The 18,992-nt window shown below is 45.9% G+C and overlaps 1 protein-coding gene across 1 annotated transcript in view; it reads left to right on the top strand.

The window, feature by feature from the left end:
- The window catches only part of ALPK2 (alpha kinase 2), a 149,761-nt gene that overhangs the window by 106,933 nt on the left and 23,836 nt on the right, over positions 1 to 18,992 (top strand). The window contains exons 6-11 of the mRNA XM_060173943.1: positions 884 to 4,100; positions 7,852 to 7,999; positions 9,091 to 9,218; positions 9,310 to 9,345; positions 15,803 to 16,077; positions 18,227 to 18,315. Coding sequence (XP_060029926.1) covers positions 884 to 4,100; positions 7,852 to 7,999; positions 9,091 to 9,218; positions 9,310 to 9,345; positions 15,803 to 16,077; positions 18,227 to 18,315 — 3,893 coding nt within the window. The remainder of the gene's footprint in view (positions 1 to 883; positions 4,101 to 7,851; positions 8,000 to 9,090; positions 9,219 to 9,309; positions 9,346 to 15,802; positions 16,078 to 18,226; positions 18,316 to 18,992) is intronic.

Below are 18,992 nucleotides of genomic sequence, written 5' to 3'. Positions count from 1 at the left end.
ATAAAGAGCTGACATAGGTAGTGGAAATTCAGGCAGGGCAGGAAGGTGTAGGGAGGGCTGTGGCCTCAGGATTGGACTATCTCCCTCCACCGCTCAAAGCATGACCAGGAAGCTGCCTCCCTTTCCATGCCTAATCAGCTAATGTATTAGAAACCGTAGCTCCTCCAGCAGGGCTCTCAGCCCCCACCCCAACTCCTTAGCACCATTATTAACCTTTATGCTGTCATAGTCTGGGGGCAGTGTCATGCTGTTATCATAGCCCTAAATATTTCATTTCTCACGATCAGGTTGAAATTTATCTTCTTTATTTTAAAGGAGCTTTTTAGAATTAATTATTTGATTATTTATTGGATAGAGACAGAGAAAAATTGAGAGGGAAGGGGAAGAGAGGATGAGAGGGAGAGAAGGAAAGAGGGGAAAAGGAGAGGGGGACGGGGAGACTTGGGACCTGGGGCTTAAACCCAGATCCTTGTGCATTGTTAATATGTGCACTCAACTACCACCCAGCCCCCCCTCCAAATGTATGCACACAATTTTTTGTGACCTGCTTGATCAAAACAGTTAACATTCTACTAGTGTCCATCTCTTAAGGTAAGAGCGAGTAGTAAGTCATTCAATGGCAAGGAGCAGGAGGCTTTCTGCTTATAATAGGGAACTGAACCTTCTCTCCCTGCTCCTCACACACACACACACCAGAAAATACAGCTGTTTCAAGTGGTATTTCTCCAAGAAATCTCTAATTTGGTGAATCAGGTTGGGGTCCCTGCTACCCTCCTGGCCCCTGCTTACTGTCTCCAGGGATTAGTGCTCTTGGGGTTGCAGTTGCGCCCTATTGTGGGCTCCCCTGGGGCAATTCTATTAATACCCCTTTGTGTCTTCCTAGGTACAAATGCCGGACATGGGCAGGGAGACTGCCTCTCACAGCCAGACACCAGCTTTCTCAGAGTCTTCTGGAGATGACTCTATCTGCACTGGGACAGGGACAAACTCCCTCCCCAGTTTGGGAGGTTTCCTTGAGGAAAAGGCATCACTGGCCCAACACCTGGAGGTGGAAAGTTATGCTGGAGACCTCTGGCATGAAGCACACCAGGACTGGGGACACAACACACCTGGATCCTCCCGGGAAGATGCGGGTCATGAGCTGAGTGTCCCTGAGACCAGTGATGCCACTATGTCCTCCTGTGAGGTGTGGACAGGTCTCCTCATGGAGGACAGCACTGAAGATGGGGAGCCTAAGGTTCTCCATACTGTTTCCCTTGAACCACAAGATACCATCTTTGCTCTAGAAACTGTGAATCCTGGACCAGTGGATGGAGAAATGCCATGTGTAATGTGGGACCTTGAAGCAGGTGGCCAAGGGACAAGTGAGACCATGGAGTCTCTCACTGGTGCCTCAGTGGATAAATACTTGCCTCAAGAAGTCTGCTTCACAGGCTCTGAGCTGGAGGAATGCCAAAGCCAAGTGTCCCTGTTATGCCCTGCTGGTGATGGGACACTGGGCCTTCCTTTCCAAACAGGGAGTTCTGAGCTTCCACAAACCTCATACCAAAGCAGTGAGGAGACAGACTATACTGAGTCCCCTCTTTCTAGCCCTACTGTCAATTGGAATGTGTCACCAGAGGCTAGCGAAGGTGTCACTGGGGAAAAGGGAACTAAGGTGGAGAATTCCACCTCCACATTGGCCTCCATGGTAGAGGCTGACCTGAAGGGTCTGAGCCTTGCCTTTCCCAGAGGACTTGACGATAGTCAGCCTCCATATTCTAAAAACAGCTTTCCTGTGCCCTTTCAAGAAGGGGATGAGGGGACATCCAGTGCCCAGGAAACCACAGACATGCTGGCCAGTCAGATTCCAAAGGTGACATTTTCTCAGAAGGTGCCAATGCCAACAACTGCTCATTTTGAATGTTTTCAGGTATCTGAGGAGAGTGAGGACATGTCCACTGTCACCCAAGTCCATGTGACCAAATACCTCCCCATCTCCATAGCTATAAATAGCCCTGCTGGTGACCCTGAGGAGAATTCCTCTCCTGCGCAAGAGGAAAATGGCTTCCAACTTCCTTCTGGTGTTCCATTGGCCCCAATTTCAAATAGCTCATCCATTGACGCTACAAAAGAACAAATTTGCCTGACTCCCAGTGAGCCAGGGGTCCAGGTCCAAGTCCCCCTACTCCCAGAGGGAGACAGGTTCTGTAATGTCCCCTTTTGTCAGACTGAGAACCAGCCTGGAGATGAGAACCAGGATAGAGCTGATAGTAGCGGTCCTGAAGGAACTGTTCAAGAGAAAGGAAGGGGGTCAGCACAGAGGGACACACAGGAGAGCCTTCCCCACCTAAGTGCCCTTCCTGAAAGCGCTTTCCAAGAGCATCTGCCCACAACGTCTGCTGCACAAAATGAAACAGAGCCAGTGCCCTTGGGCCACTCAGCAGCCCACTTGGAGGAGACAGGGAGTTCAGACGTGGGCACTAGTGCATCTGTGGTGGCTCCGAGCCCTGTCCCGTCTGTCTCAGATATCCCCCCAGAGCAGTCTAGAGGGAGTGGGCCAGGGCACTGGGGAGTAGGCAGCAAGTTGAAGATTATTACTCTGGAAGCTCCCATTTCAGAAAGTTGGTCACCAAGACTGGCAGAGTCTGAGTACAAGGAGCCCAAAGCTGGCCCCACCCCTCCTGGCAGGGGCTGGGCTGTCTCTGGTTTTCTTCAGGTGGGAGCGACCTGGCCTGAACTGGGCTCCCCTGGTTTAGCAGCACTGGCTCACAGCCCCCCAGCTGGTTCTGAATCAGCCCTGACTAACAGCAGAAAAAAACATGAAGGGGAAAAGCTGGTGGGTGGTGCATGTTGGCATAACATTTCCTCCCAGTTCCTGAGCCAACCTGGACTCCTGAAGTCATCTGTGGACCCTGTGGGGGAAAAAGAAAATGGCAAGGACCCGAGTCAATACCCAGAGGAAAGCCATCTCAAGGTGGCTCTTCCTGCCTCCTTCAGACAGTTGCCAAGCTGCCCTGGCATCCTGGAGTCCTCTGTAGACCCCATAGGTGAGGTGGGTGTGATGGAGTGGGCCAGAGCTCCAAGTCCAGAACCTTCTGAGCCCATAGCAGAAGTCATCATGGAGGAGAGTGAATGGAAGGATGGAAGCTTGGGCCAACAAGTGGAAGTCCAGCCCACCATTTTGCCAGCTCCATGCCCCCAGCAAAGCAGGGAAACCATCTTAAGCATCAGTCAAAATCAAGAAGACAGTGAGGCAGGGGAAACTGAGCCAAGCCAAGGTAACAAGGCAAAAGAACAGCCTGCCACTCTTCACAGCCCAAGTCCTGTTGAAGGTGAGGAAATCATTCCAAGGGAAAGGAGTGGAAACCTACTGTGGGAAGGCAGGGAGGGAATCTTCCAGAAGGCTGAACAAACCCAAGACAACAGAGCAGAAGTGATTCTTCCCATTCTCCCTCACTCTGGCTGTCTTGCAGTAACGTCTTCAGCACCTGTTCAAGCTGATACCCACAAGGTCACAGGCCAGCGTCATGAGGATGATTCAGTGGAGCCCAGGCATCATCAGAGCTCATGTTCTGACTCAAAGGATGAGCCTGGGAAGCATTTGCCCTCCTCTGGTGGTCTCCCTGGGCTGCCTTTCTATTCATCTCCTAAAAGAAACATCACAGTGTGTTCAATAAGCCACAGAAGCCAGAAACATACAACAGAAGGGTCCCAGATTGGAGCAATCAAATCCCCAAATGCATCTGGCACTCCAGCTGTGACTTTGGGGTTCATTTCAGGCCTCAGGGAAGCTCCTGAAAGAGCACAAAGCCCACATGCCCAGGGCTCCATGCTGGGCTCGAGGACAAGGACAGGAGTGGAGGGGGAATGTGACCACAAGGCTGGATCCGAGGCGGTCAGGAAGAAGCCAGAAACCTTAGGGAGTGACCACGTGGCTGAGGGAATCAAGAAGAAAATTCTGTCCAGGGTGGCAGCCCTGAGACTGAAGCTGGAGGAGAAGGAAAACCTCCGAAAGAACTCCATCTTTCTAAAAAAGATTCCCAAACTGGAGATGCCAGCATCCCACACAGAGGAGAAAAAGGAAGCCAAGAAACCACCTGGCAAAAGAGAAGGCAAAGGTGAGGTTCTGGGCCTTCCTTCCTTCCCTCCTTCCATCCCTCCCTCTTTCCTTCCCTACTTCCATTCTTCCTTCCTTTTTTCCTTCCTTCTTCCTTCCCTCCTACCTTCCTTCCTTCCTCCCTCTTTTTTCTCTCTCTTTCTTCCTGTCTTCTTTCCTTCCTTTCTTTTTCCTCCCTCCATTTCTTTCTTTCCTTCTTTCTTCCTTTCTCTCTTTTTTAAACATGTTATTTCTTATATTTGACAGGGCAGAGAGAAAGAGAAATGGGAGGTGGTGGTCTGGGGAGAGAGCCTCTGGCATGGGGTTGCCCATGGATATATTTCATTGAGAGCATGTATTTCAGATGTCTGAGTGTTGACTTATCATTTACAATTAAAAAAATTTTTTTTAATTTTTTATTTTGAATAGAGACAGAGAGAAATTGAGAGGAAAGGGAAAGAGAGAGAGATGCAACGTTGCTTCACCATTTGTGAAGCTTTTCCCCTGCAGGTGGGAACCAGGGGCTTGAACTTGTGTCTTTAAGCACTGTTGCATGTGTGCCTAGCCCCTCCTTTACAAATATTTTTTTAAAAGAGAGACAGAAGTATTCATCAGGCTGGCTAGTTAGAATAATCAAACAGGCCACATGACAAGCAGACTTTGCAGAAATAATAGATATCTAGGTACAACTGTGGCTTCTTCTCTTTAATCATTGAGTTTTGTGAAAAGGGTTTCATGGGATGTTGAGTTTTTGTCTGAATGTTGGGTTTTGCACAGTTCCATTCCCAGAATTATCCTCCCCTTAACTAGAGGATAACAGTTCCTGGACTTTGGGTGCAGATTGCAGATTCCTTGAGGTTCAGAACCCCTGTAACTTGTGGTTACTAGCTTTGCCTGGGGTCTGAAGCCAACCCCCAGTTCCTTTCCATACCCTGATTTTTAGCCTCTTTTTATTTTTTATGTTTGATCATGTCTGTTTTTGAGGTTGCCTTGGTTTACAAGACTATAAACATTTTAGGAAGCTCATCTCCATCCACCTCTGCCCGAAGTTGCTGCACCACACCGTCCACTAATGTCCCCTCAGTCAATTTGAGGTTCTTGCCTATATCATTATAGAAGTGACTGATTCAAGCCTGTCCCTTTTTAGGCGCTACTACAAAAACAATAACTGGATTATGGGGTTTTATTTCTTTACATTAGAGAAAGTGGAAAAACACTCAGTGAAAAAATGTACACGACTGCTCCTCTCCCCCCAACCTCCAGTCATTGTTTCTCTCCTTGAGGCCTTTCTTCTCAGCTAAGCTCCCTACTCTCAGTTCCCCCTTCATGCCCTTCTCCCCCTGTGCTTCTGCTTCTTTTTCTTGCTCCTCTTCTTCCCTTCATGATCCAAAAGTCCAGGTTCAGATTTCAGGTTATCTCCTGTCCAATCCTTTTATTTGTTGTTGGGGCCTGCTACCAGGAATTCTGGGAAATGTAGTTCTTATAGAGCAATTTTTTTTTTTTTTTTTTTTTTGAGAGAGAGAGAGAGACCAAAGCTCTGTCTTATGGTGGTGCAGGGATTGAACCTGGAACTTCAAAGCCTCAGGCATGAGAGTCTCTTTGCATAACCATTATGCTATTTACCTCCCCCCCATTTTTTTTTTTTTATACCAGAGCACTGCTCAGCTCTGGCTTATGATGGTGCAGGGGATTGGCCCTGGGACTTTGGACCCTCAGACATGAAAGTCTATTTGCATAAACATTATACTAACTACCCCTGCCCCACATCTTCAGTCTTTAGGATCATGAAGCAAATACTGGAAATCAGAACCCAGGATCTCAGGCTTACAAAGCATGTGCACTGTCCACTGAGGTGTTTCCCCAGTCACTTTTTAAGAAAGACTTATTGTATGAGAGAGTTTTTTTTCTTTATTGGGGGGAGATTAATGGTTTACAGTCAACAGTAAAATACAGTAATTTGTACATGTGTAACATTTCTCAGTTTTCCACATAACAATCTAACACCCTTACCTAGGTCCTCCTCCACCATCATGTTCCAGGACCTGAACACTCTCCCCCACCCCACAGTTCTTTACTTTGGTGCAATAAGCTGGATTTTTTTTTTTAGTCTTCCCAATTATGCATGTAACTTGTGTAGAATCATCCATATCTTCAGCCCCTCTCTAGTTGGAGTGTGGCACCCAGACAACCCATTATCACTCCCTGAGAAGAAAACTAGGCTGGGAATACAGACCTGCGATTCAAATGTCTGTGGGTGCGGGGGACACGCTAGGGTGTACATGTAACACACCTACCACATCACAGCAGTGGAATTTAAAGCAACAAAACAAACGAAGGGTCCCTGTGGATGACTTTGCTTCTGGCTGTGGCTCATGCAGTGTTTAGTGTCACCGCACAGAAATTGTGGTACTAGGGAATTGGATCCGCAAACGACACTGTGTAGCAGCCTAGCTGCTTGCAAGGATTGTCCAGATTTGTCTTGAGCAGCCTTACTTGTGTCTTGAGCAAGTGTCTATACTGCCACCCACTGGTTTCCCTGTGTAATTACACATTTGTTCAGCGCTGTGCTCTGGTCTTTGATTATATATATATTTATTTATAAAAAGGAAACACTGACAAGAACCATAGGATAAGAGGGGTACAACTCCACACAATTCCCACCACCAGAACTCAGTGTCCCATCCCCTCCGCCGATAGCTTTCCTATTCTTTATCCCTAGGGGAATATGGCCCAGAGTCATCTGCACCCCATAACAGAAGGTCTGGCTTCTGTAATTGCTTCCCCGTTGAACATGGGCGTTGACTGGTCGATCCATACTCCCAGCCTGCCTCTCTCTTTCCCAAATGGGGCGGGAATCTGGGGAAGCGGAGCTCCAGGATACATTGGTGAGGTCATCTGCCCAGGGAAGTCTGGTTGGCATCACGGTAGCATCTGGAACCTGGAGGTCTTTGATTTTAAACAGGTGATTAGAAACATTCTCAGCGCAAACCCTGAGGATTGTTTCTTTATTGCTTTTTATTTCTGTTCAAGTAGCTACTTCTCTTTTGCTAATAAAATTGCTATGAGGGGAGTACTGGTACTTTTGAACGCACCGGTACTTTTGAACTCACTGGTATATCTTCAGCAAAATCTGCTGTGATGAGAGGGGGGCAGGTGGTTATTATTAAGCTGCCGACTTGCCTTTTACATCTGGGGTCTTAACCACAATTACTTAGTTAATCCTGATTTCATTCTGCTCTGATTTTAATTGGCATCATCTGGTGATCGTTTTAGTTATTATTTGGCAGGACAGAAATTGAGTGGAGAGAAAGACACCTGCAGATCTGCTTCACTGCATATGAAGCCATCCCCCATCCTGCAGGTGGGGGATGGGAAGCCCAACATGGGTCTTTGCGCTTAACCTAGTGCGTCGCCACCTGGCCCCATCATTTAAAAATCTTATTTGGGCCTGCATCTATAGGCAAGCTATCTATAAATTTCCCTTCCCACGTCATTGGAAAAAATAATCCCTTACACTTTGTTTCATTTTGTGCATTGAACACTTCACTCAATGAGCACACAGTAGTGAAAAGTGAGAGCTTTTCTCTGGGTTCATGTGTTCATTTTCTTACTGTTTGGAAAATCATAGCTCCCCTCAGACACCTAAGGTAATCATTATTATCCAGGTCTCTTGGGGTTGTTGTGAGAACTGACTAGGATAAAATGAGATTCTTTTATCCACTATAAAACTCTCATTATAAGAACATTGACATGTAAAACTCTCTTGTTCCTAGCGCCGGTATTAATGAAAAAGATCCAGGCTGAGATGTTCCCCGAACACCCTGGAAATGTAAAGTTAAGTTGCCAGTTTGCAGAAATTCATGAAGATTCTACAATCTGGTGGACAAAAGATTCCAAGTCAGTTGCCCAAGTGCAGAGAAGGTGGGTTATAGCCCCCACCCCCTGTACTTTTCACAGCTGTGGCTTGTTTACTTCACAATCTGCTTCCAGGAGAGGATACTAAATTTTAAACAGTAAAAAAGGGAAGTTGAAATAGGAATCACACATTCAAAGAACCCAAGAAGAGCAAATAATGAAAGACATGTCTGGACAGATAAAATGGTTCACCACAGCTCTGTTTCCCTTGGCTTCTGTAGCTTCTGAGAGTCATGAGAACTTTAGAGCTTTTTTTTTTTTTTTTAGATAAGGGCAGTGTGTTGAGTCGTTGTCCTGAAGTCCTGTGATCTCAACATTAAAAAGTTCTCTCGTACTGTGTTTTCTGGTTGTTAAATTTCCAGTAACTCAGCAAAGATCAAGCAAGACTAGACAGGCAAAGGAAACAAAAAAAAAACAACAAACAATGCTTTGCTTGCAGAAATATAATAGCTATTGAGGATGATAAAGACCCATCTCTAAGAGGGTCTGCTCTTACTGTAGTCACCACCACCACTGCCACCACTGGTGTTTCTCTTCATAGCACAGTGTTTGGCACTTAATGATATTGCACAGGGGATGGATGTATGTCTGAATGCTATTCATTAGTTCATAAGAGTCCTCAGCCATGAGTCTTGTGTATGGAAAGGCAATCTTTGTTTTGAACCTATTGTTTCTGTATTTAGAGTTGGGTTTGTAATTTTTTTCAGATTTCCTTTGGGGGAATCAAGGTGAATTTCTAGTATAAATGTTAACAACACCACCCACACACACACACCCTGAATTCACAGTCTCAGATCCTTGCTGCATTCATGACAGCCAAACTTTCCAAATAGTTGTGTACTTTAATATGGCACAATGGCCAAAAGAAAAAAGAAAATGCTGCATAATGGCATGAGGATGTTAGACTGAGAATATACCTGTCATCTGCTACAGATAAATAAACTATGCAAATACCTTATCACAATCGTGTCCTCTAGCCAGATCATTGACTGGAAGCATTAGAGCAAGGAAGCATTCAATTCTCTCTCCTGAAGTGTATTGAAAAAGGTGCTACTTCAGGATGGTAACACATGCACATGTTACTGTCCCCACTGTAGTGCAGGAGACAACTCCACTGTGTCGCTGGCCATCACTCAAGCCAGCCAGAAGGACCAGGGCATCTATCACTGCTGCCTCAAGAACAGTTACGGCAAAGTGAGCGCTGAATTTAACCTCACAGCAGAAGGTAAATCTCAGCTTCTTCATCTCACTTGAATACCTGGGGCCCCTCTCCATTCCTTGGTACTAAAGCCCTTCTCTTCTCCGTCTCCCTCTAGTTCTTAAGCAGCTTTCCAGTCACCCAGATGTTAAAGGTAAGCTGCTCTGAGTTGGATGACAGAAGAAGCAGCACACCATAAACATGAATTATTGATAGCTCCAGGGCTCCAGGGCAGAAGCACAAGCCCTGGAAATGCTTCTGACCGATGGATGAATGACAATTTGGGTGCTAGTTCAACCTGATTATAAGGGCTGCTGTAAGTGCACTGGGCTGTGAATTTCCAGGAGTGGATTAGGTACGAAAGTCATCAGACCACATTGCACAGTTGTTGGGAGCATGTGGAAGGGGAGCTGGGGTGTCAGTTTTGCCTATAAGCATCAGACTTGTAGTCAGTCCATCTTTGTGGAGTTGTTGTTTTTTTTTTTTCCAACCTGGGGCACTTAACTCAGCATGTTTCCTTCTTCAGTTTCCTTTAGTTTGAATAGCAAGACTGATTCCCTGCCTACCCCGCTCATTGGCATCTTAATGACACTGGAAGATGGGTTTCCTGCTTGCCTCTTGCAGCTGTGCACACCTGGTGTGGCAATAGCCTCATAGCTGCTCTGAACATCCACAGAGACCCATTCATCCCCTCTTAGGGAATATAAGCCCCTCCTAGTGGTGGGCTGGCAAATTTTTTAGTAACCTGCCTGGGAGTGGGGGAAACCGAGATGTGTTTTCTTATGTCTGTGGTGTAAATATTTTCACTAGTGGCCAGGTGTCAACTGCCCGTGTGACATCATGAATTGTGGAGTGGGAAGGAGGTATGAGGATCCGCTTACAGGAGCTCGAGCCAGTCCACTCCAGCATCCACTTGCAGTCACTCTTGCCTGCTGGCATCAGATAAAAACAATTACAGAAGCCAGATCTCCCACCTTCTGCAACCCACAATGACCCTGGGTCCATACTCCCAGAGAGACAGAGAATGGGAAAGCTATCAGGGGAGGGGATGGGATATGGAGATCGGGTTGTAGAAATTGTGTGGAGCTGTACCCCTCTTATCCTACGGTTTTTGTTAATGTCTCCTTTCTTAAATAAATAATTTTAAAAGAAAGAAACTAAAAAAAAATCCATTTCTATTGTCAAAGAAGAAGGCTCCAACTTTCTTAGGGAGGTCCTGGTGGGCTTCCCAGCACTCAGGGAAAGCAGATTCCTGGGTGGGTGGGGTGTTACAGCTCTCTCGGTAGGTCATGATAGTTGCCGTGAAGAATCACCAGAGTCCAATGAGCAAGGAAAGATGAACGTCATTTGCAGGGCAGAAAGCAGGAGAGACACAGTGGAGTGCAGGACAACATGGTGGCCCCAGCTTTCCAGGGCCAAGTCCTTTTACAGGCTGCTGCTGGACCTAAGTGAGAGCAGGTTGGCCCCTTCTGCTGTTGGTGGTTGACCAGTGGTGATTGATCATTCCAGGATGTCTCATGTACATAGACCCAGGTTCGAATCCCCAGTCCCCACCTGAGGGGGAGGGGAGCACCACCAGCAATGGTGCAATGCTGCAGGGACCTCTCCTTTGCGCTCTCTCTCTCTCTTTCTTTCCTTCCCTCCCTCCCTCCCTCCTTATCCTTTTCCATCACCCTCCATCTATGAAAAAAAGGAACAGAATCTCAACTTAGAAATGGCCTAGCAAACACTATGATGTTTATCCAAAGCAACATGTCTGAACTACTTACAAAACCACTCAAATGCTAAATACAGGCCTGCATTTACTGGGTGGCATACCTGGGACATTTTATTTATTTATTTATTTATTTAATAATGATTGACAAGATTATAGGATAAGAAGGGTACAATTCCCACCACCAGAGTTCCTCATCCCATCAACTCCACTGGAAGGTTCCCTGTTCTTTATCCCTCTGGGAGTATGGACCCAGGATCATTATGTGGTGCAGAAGGTGGGAGGTCTGGCTTCTGTAATTGCTTCTCCACTGGACCTGAGCATTGGCATACTCCCATACTGCCAGCCTGTTCCTATCTTTCCCTAGTAGGGCAGGGCTCTGGAGAAGTGGGGTTCCAGGACTCATTGATGGGGTACCTATAACATTTTAAACCCCATTTTTCATTTCACCTTCCTGGTCTCCAGAAGTCTAAACATGCAGAAGGATGTCCTTTGTGGTTATACATCTGGAAACAGAAGGACTTCCAGGAGAAGGTGGTCAGCTTCTCAGCACTGGCTGGCATTTATATCAGATGCTTGCTGTGACTTCATTGATTTGAGTTTGCAAAAGCTTTTGACTTGTTTTTGCCAACCAAGAATAAATGGCAGTGGGGTCAGGACATGCCACCCTCGGAGTCCTGTGGCCCCATCCAGAGTTTGAGTCAATATCTTCTGCCTCCCCTAAAACCCCTAGGCTCTAGGGTCTGGTTTCAGTGGCTTTCCCAGCTAGGAGATTTATACCTGCCCACTGTCCACTCTTATACTTCCAGATGGAGCTACAGATGACTTTATCTGCCCGGCTAAACATTTAAGTAACTTAGTTCTCTAGAGGAGAAATAACATTTTACAAGTTGGTCTCTCATTTAAAAACTAACAAAACGAATCTCACGGCCAAGCCCCCAGTGAGTGATGATCCAAATAAAACACAAGCCAGCACAACCAACACATAGGATAGTTTTTCTTTTTTAAGTTAAATTAAATTTTTTTTCTAACCCATAAACATGGAATATCTTTACATTTCCTTATGTCTTTTTATGTTTCCTTAAATAGCAACTCATAGTTTTCAGGATACAAGTCTTTCACTTCTTTGGTTAGGTTTATTCCTAGATATCTTATTGTTTTTATTGCTATAGTAAAAGGGATTGAATTCTGGATTTCTTCTTCTTCTGACTTCTGTTTGCGTAAAGGTACACAAATGACTTTTGTATGTTAATTTTCTAGCCTGACACCTTACTGTATTGCCTGATAATTTCCAGGAGCTTCCTGCTGGATTCTTTAAGTTTTTCTATGTATACTATCATGTCATCTGCAAATAGTGACAGTTTGACTTTTCTTCCAATCTGTGTCCTTTTAATTTCTTGCTCCTGCCTGACTGCTATGTCAAGAACTTTCAACACTGTGCTGAGCAGTAATAGTGAAATGGTGATAGTGGGGAGCCCTGTCTAGTACCTGATCTGAGGGGGAATGTTTCCAGCTTTTCCACATTGAGTATGATATTGGCTGTAGGTTTGATGTTTATGGACTCCACCATCTTAAGCAATTTTCCATCTATTCCCCATTTTTTTGTGGTGGTTTGATCGTGAAGGGATGTTGGATTTTGTCAAAGGCTTTCTCTATGTCTACTGATATAATCATGTGGTTTTCGGTCTTGTATTCATTGATATTGTAGATCACATTGACTGATTTACGTGTATTTAACAAGCCATGCATCCCTGGGATAAACCCTACTTGGTCATGATGCACAATCTTTTTTTTTTTTAATGTTTATTTATTCCCTTGTGTTGCCCTTGTTGTTTTATTGTTGTAGCTATTATTGATGTTGTTGTTGGATAGGACAGAGAGAAATCAAGAGAGGAGAGGAAGACAGAGGGGGAGAAAGAGATAGACACCTGCAGACCTGCATCACCGCTTGTGAAGTGACTCCCCTGCAGATGGGGAGCCGAGTGCTTGAACCAGGGTCCTTACACTGGTCCTTGTGCTTTGCGCCACCTGCGCTTAACCCGCTGAGCTACCACCCGACTCCCACAATCTTTTTAATATACTGCTGTATCCAGCTGGCTAGAATTTTGTTCAATATTCTAGCATCTATCAACAGAGATATTGGTCTGTAGTTTGTTGTTGTTGAGATCACACAGGATTTTCAAAGCAAAGCTGTAATTATCTGCTGTGTTGTTTCCTTTTTGTTAACTAGACATTTCCATTGAAAATTATATCATCAGTAGTACAGTACAAAGTGTTTCCTTCTTCCTATTTCCAAGCATGTAGTCTAGACAATAATCAATACCCTTTCATCATAATTTCAGTCCTCTTGCAGTTTGCTAGCTAGCACTAATCATAGACCATTCTCAAAGTGCATGATCTGAAAGTATGTCTGAGAGAAGAGCAAACTATCACTCTAAATAGTTCAGCTAGAAACATAAAGCGGCATTTGCACAGCGACCCAGTTTCTTTCTCCTTCTCAACATTGAGAAAACTGTCCGTTGTTCATCAACTTTGAAAAGTAGGAGGAATTTTTTTAAATTCTGAGCACTTTCACTTCACGGGAAACAATCTTATTTCCTTCTTTCTGCCTGTCAGAAAATCTGATTTGGTCATTTCCAGTTTAAACTAGAACAGTCTGATGGATTCCATTGTTGTCTGAAATGTGAGTAGAATCAACTTTGGCAAAAGAAGGTTACTAGAAAACAGAAATATGTGTCACCAGGATTATCACGGAGCCTCAGTGCCTGTGTGACTCCATTGCTCCCAGCAGTTTTTAATATCATTTATTTATTTATTGTTAGAGGGAAAAGGAGAGGGAAAAGAGAGAAAGATAAAGAGAGACAGTGTAGTACCACTTCACCTGCTTGTGAAGCTCCCATGTGGTTGCCCAGGGCTCAAACCTATGTCCTCAGACATGGCGACATGTCTGCTCTGCCAGGCAAGCCACCCCTGAGTCCCCATTCTTCTTCTTCTTTTTTCAAAATAATTCTACTTTTAAAGAAGCTAGTTTTCAGGGGCTGTTTTTGCTTCACTCTCTTTAATCTGATTTTTTAATCTACTAACAGAGAAAAATAGTGTTCCTATAAAGTCAGTATTAGACCTTAGGGAGGAAAAAGACAAAACCAAACCAAGCCAAACCAGCCGAGCAGCAACGACAAAGCATTACTTGGCGCATAAAGGCCACATGCACGTTCAGCACAGAAACAGACGCACTGGGCATCTGTGGCACACACATTTGAAATCAGAAACATAAAGTCTCAAAAGCTCCTTATAGGGGAGCAACAACAGTAAATTTGGTAAACAAGACTCTGTCAGGTTTTTATTGATTAAAAATATATATTATCTTTATTTATTTATTGGACAGAGACAGCCAGAAATTGAGAGGGAAGGGGGTGACAGAGAGGAAGAGAGACAGACACCTGCAACACTGCTTCACTACTTGTGAAGCTTTCCCCTTCCAGGTGGGGACTGGAGGCTCGAATTGGGGTCCTTGTGCCTTATAACGTGCTCTCAACCAGGTGCACCCCCATCTAGCCCCAGGTATTTATTTTTTTGGTTAAAAAATCTATATGATTTCACCATCCCAGAGGACCTTCCCCATTTTTTCCTTTGATAGAGGGAGAGAGAGAGAGAGAGAGAGAGAGAGGGAGACCTGCAGCACCATCCCATGGCTCATGACGCCTGGGGAAAGCTTCACCCTGCAGGTGGGAACTGTGTGCTTGACCCCAGGTCACCAGCATGACAGTGCTGCACTCTCCTGGGTGTGCCACCACCCGATGCTCTGTGGACCAGTTTATGCCACTCCATTCTTCCTCCCTCTCCAGCACTGCACCCACCTCTCCAGCCTGTGGCCCTGCCGGCACAGTCCAGATGTGTCTGAAATGTTTTTTCTGGTCTCTTCAAACTCCACCTTCTCCCCTCTCAGTCAGAGATAGTGCCACATCCTCCTTACACCTTTCTCCTGTCCACACACATCCTTCTCCTTGCTGAGCTGACCTCTGCTGGAAGTTAAGGCCGTCTTTGTCAATGTCCCCTTGTGGGGACAAGGAGGAGGGGGATCAGGGGACATTCTGTCCAACTAACTTGAAACAAAAGATTTTTTTTATTTAAAGTTTTTTATTATTGTTTATTTATTCCCTTTTGTTGCCCTTGTTGTTTTATTGTTGTTATTGACATCATCGTTGTTGAATAGGGCAGAGAGAAATGGAGAGAGGAGGGGAAGACAGAGAGGGGGAGAGAAAGATAGACACCTGCAGACCTGCTTGACCACCTGTGAAGCGACTCCCCTGCAGGTGGGGAACTGGGAGCTTGAACCAGAATCCTCACCAAGGTCCTTGCGCTTTGTGCCACGTTTGCTTAACCCGCTGCGCTTCCGCCCAACTCCCAAAACATGATTTGATGGTGCTGGGCAGTGGTGTTTCTGGTTGAGTTCACATGTTACTCTGCACAAGGACCCAGGTTCAAACCCCCGGGCCCCAACTGCAGCGAGGAAGCTTCAGGAGTGGTGAAGCAGGGCTGCATGTGTCTCTCCCTCTCCTTGTCTCCGCCTTCCTTCTCGATTTCTTTCTGTGTCTACCTAATAAATAAACAATAAATAAAATAGTCTATTTTTATTATTTACACCATGTGCGCTTAACCCACTACGCTACCGCCCGACTCCCTATTTTTATTATTTAAATTTTTAAATAAAGTGCTTTTTAAAGAAAGTATTTTATTTTGGAGAGAGAAGAGGAGGGGTCAGGGCATGGCTCAGCTCCAGCATGTGGTGGTTCTAGGGCCTAAAGCTGGGTCCTTGATCACGCAGGCCCACACTGGTGCTGGGACCCTGCGCTGTCTCCCCAGCCGGGTCTCAGCGAGCCCCGCTGCTGTGTTGCAGGCTGCGAGGAGATTGAGTTCAGCCAGCTCATCTTCAGGGAGGACTTCCTCAACGACAGCTACTTCGGGGACCGCCTGCGCGGCCAGATCGCCACCGAGGCGCTGCACTTCGGGGAAGGCGTGCACCGCAAGGCCTTCCGCAGCCGGGTGATGCGGGGCCTCACGCCAGTCTTCAAGCCAGGCCATGCCTGCGTGCTCAAGGTGCACAACGCCGTGGCCTATGGGACCAGGAGCAACGATGAGCTGGTACAGAGAAACTACAAGCTCGCCACACAGGTGGGGACCCCGGGACCCCCACACCCCAAGAGAGGCTTCAGGAAGTCACAGGGTGCCCAGAGATACGGAGTAGGCTCTCCCACTGGGGTGTGGCTGTCAGGGAACCCCTGTATTAATACTCCTCGGTTCCCAAGAGTCATTTCTTTGGGATCCAGCCAGTATTCAGAGCACCTTGTCACTTCTCTGAGCTGGGGTGGAGACACCCCAGAAGATACCTGGGGGTGTGGATGTACTAGGATTTAGGACAGTAAGGAAACAGAAGGAGCTCTAAGAGTCCCAAGGGTCCCCAAGGATTTGTCCCAAAGTGTTTTGTTTTCTTGGAGAAGAAGGGTGTATTATATTCAGATTTGATGCTTATGAAGGCAGTCTCTCTTCCCTGAATATATGTTTTTGCCAGGATTTCCTTTTCCCCACACCAGGGTTATCACTGGGGCTCAGTGTCTGCACAACTCCGCCATTCCTGGTAGCTATTTATCTCTCTCCCTCCCTTTCTTCCTTTCTTTTTTTTTCTTTGAAATTACTTTTTAATTTGTTTTTAACCAGAGTATGGCTCAGCTCTGTTTCATGGTAATGGGGGGGTTGAATCTGGGGCTTTGGAGCCTCAGGCATGCAAGTCATTTTGCATATTTGTTTTATTTTAATGAAATAAGGAAAGATAGATAGATACCAGAACACGTTTCAGCTTTGGCTGGTGTTGGTGCTGGGGACTGAACTGGGACCTCAAGCCTCAGGCATGGAAAGTCTTTTGTGTAGCTATTGTGTTGTTTCCCTTGTCCTCTCCTTTCTTCCCTTTTCTCTCTTCCTTCCTTTTCTCTTCTTTCTTTCTTTCTTTCTTTTTAATAGTGAGTGAGAGATAGTGAGGTTGAGAGGGAGAAAGGAACAGAAGAAAAGACAGCTGCAGCACTGCTCTGCCACTCATGAAGCTCCCCCTGCAGGAGTTTGAAGCCAGGTCCTCATGTGTGGTGACCTGTACATTCTACCTTGTGAACTATCACCTGACCCCTTGGCCAGTTTTTTTTTTTTTGGGGGGTGGGGGGAGTTTGTAGCCCAAGGCTTTATACACATGATGGAATATAAGCATTCTACCACTGAGCAACACCCCTGACTCCAAGGATCTTGCCTGTTACAGTTTTTCTCTTCCAAGTCCACCCTTTTATTTTCTTTTCTTCCTCTGAGTGTTCCTCCCATCATGGAAAATCCCTAGCCTTAAGTCTTCCATTTAGAAAGTTTTATAAGTTTACAAGTTTAAACTTACAATTTTATAAGTTTTATATCCAGTTTGACTTTACTCCCTTAGACAAGAAGTAACTCAAGGAAGCTCAAATTCTACTTTTGAAGAACCTCTGATGGGTGGTCTGGGCGGTGGTGCAGTGATAAAGCTTTGGACTCTCAAGCATGAGGTCCCAAGTTCGATCCCCAGCAGCACATGTGCCAGAGTGATGTCTGGTTCTTTCTCTCTCCTCCTGTCTTTCTCATAAATAAACAAAAAATAAATAAATAAAAAGAACCTCTGATGAGCCATGGTGGATTCCATGGGAAAGCCGCCAGGTGTATCTGATGATTTCCCAAGGGCTAGTCTCTTAGCTCTTGGTGAACTTCAGTCATGTCAGTGCTAGAAAGCCTGTAGTTGTGAGTCAGGTGGTGGTGCATCCAACTGAGGGCACACATCACCATGTGCAAAGACCCAGGTTCAAGGCCCCACTCCCCACCTGCAGGGATGACGCTTCAGGAGTGGTGAAGCAAGGCTGTAGGTGTCTGTCTTTCTCCCTCTCTATCTTTCCCTTCCCTCTCATTTTCTCTCTATCCTAGCAAATAAAATAGAAAAAAAAAATGGTGGGGGAGTGGAAATGACCACCAGGAGAGGTAGACAGTGACAACACTATTGACGTTTAAAAAAAAAAAGTCCATGGTCCAGGCTCCTGTCCCTGGAGACTGCTGACCTTCCCCTGGACAGGATCTCAAGCTCTCTGAGCTCCCCTGCAAGTGGCCAGACATACGTTGCTGTAATTGTTGTTTCTGAATCCTGCCTGAGCCAGGGGCTGAGTTTGGAGATCTACTGGCCCGACCTACATTAGGAAATTGCGCTTTGCTGGCACCTCTCTGAACATCTTCTAACCACTTGGGTTTCTCGTTTCTCTGGGTGATACAGGAGTGCTACGTTCAAAACACCGCCAGGCACTATGCCAAGATCTATGCAGCAGAAGCTCAGCCTCTGGAGGGCTTCGGAGAAGTGCCCGAGTAAGTGACATCCCTGTCTTGTCTGTAGTTCCCCCCCCCCCCCATGCACTCAGGACTTTAAAGGGCTGAAGGGAAGGGAGAGTGAGACGGACCTGGTCAGCAAAGGCTTGCAGAAAAAATATTAGTAAACATTCTCTAAATAATTCATATATGTATGTGCATACACATAGGTGTATATGGATGACTGGATAGACATTGGTGATTTCAGTACATGTATCATATTAAGTAGGGGAAAAAAGGGTATCCACATTCAGGAATGTTGCATAATTTGTGATGAGCAAAGAGGGAGCCAGGAGATGGCGCACCCAGTAGAGTGCACGCTTCACCATACATGAGGACCGGGAGTTGAGCCCCCAGCCACCACCCAAGAATGCCAGGTGCAGGGAAGCTTCACTAGTAGGGAGGGAGATACTGAGTTCTTGCTGGTGATTTTCATGCAGTCCAGTCTTTAGTACGCTCTACAGTTGCTTATCTCTAGCTCCATGATACATGTGCATTTTGGAGAATGTGTCCAGGTTTTCTCCTGTGATTTTGCTTCAAACACAGAGTATTAGAATCATCAGTTGGATCCTCGCCATGCAAATTTTTAAAATACGTCAAAAGGGCAAAGGGTTCTGAATGACTATGGTTAAAACTTACTCTAGGGAGTCGGGCTGTAGCGCAGCGGGTTAAGTGCA

The sequence above is a fragment of the Erinaceus europaeus genome, chromosome 15 (genome assembly GCF_950295315.1).
Source record: "Erinaceus europaeus chromosome 15, mEriEur2.1, whole genome shotgun sequence".
Taxonomy (NCBI): Eukaryota; Metazoa; Chordata; class Mammalia; order Eulipotyphla; family Erinaceidae; genus Erinaceus; species Erinaceus europaeus.
The sequence above is the reverse complement of the archived record's forward strand: the minus strand, read 5'-3'. Positions and strand labels throughout refer to the sequence as shown.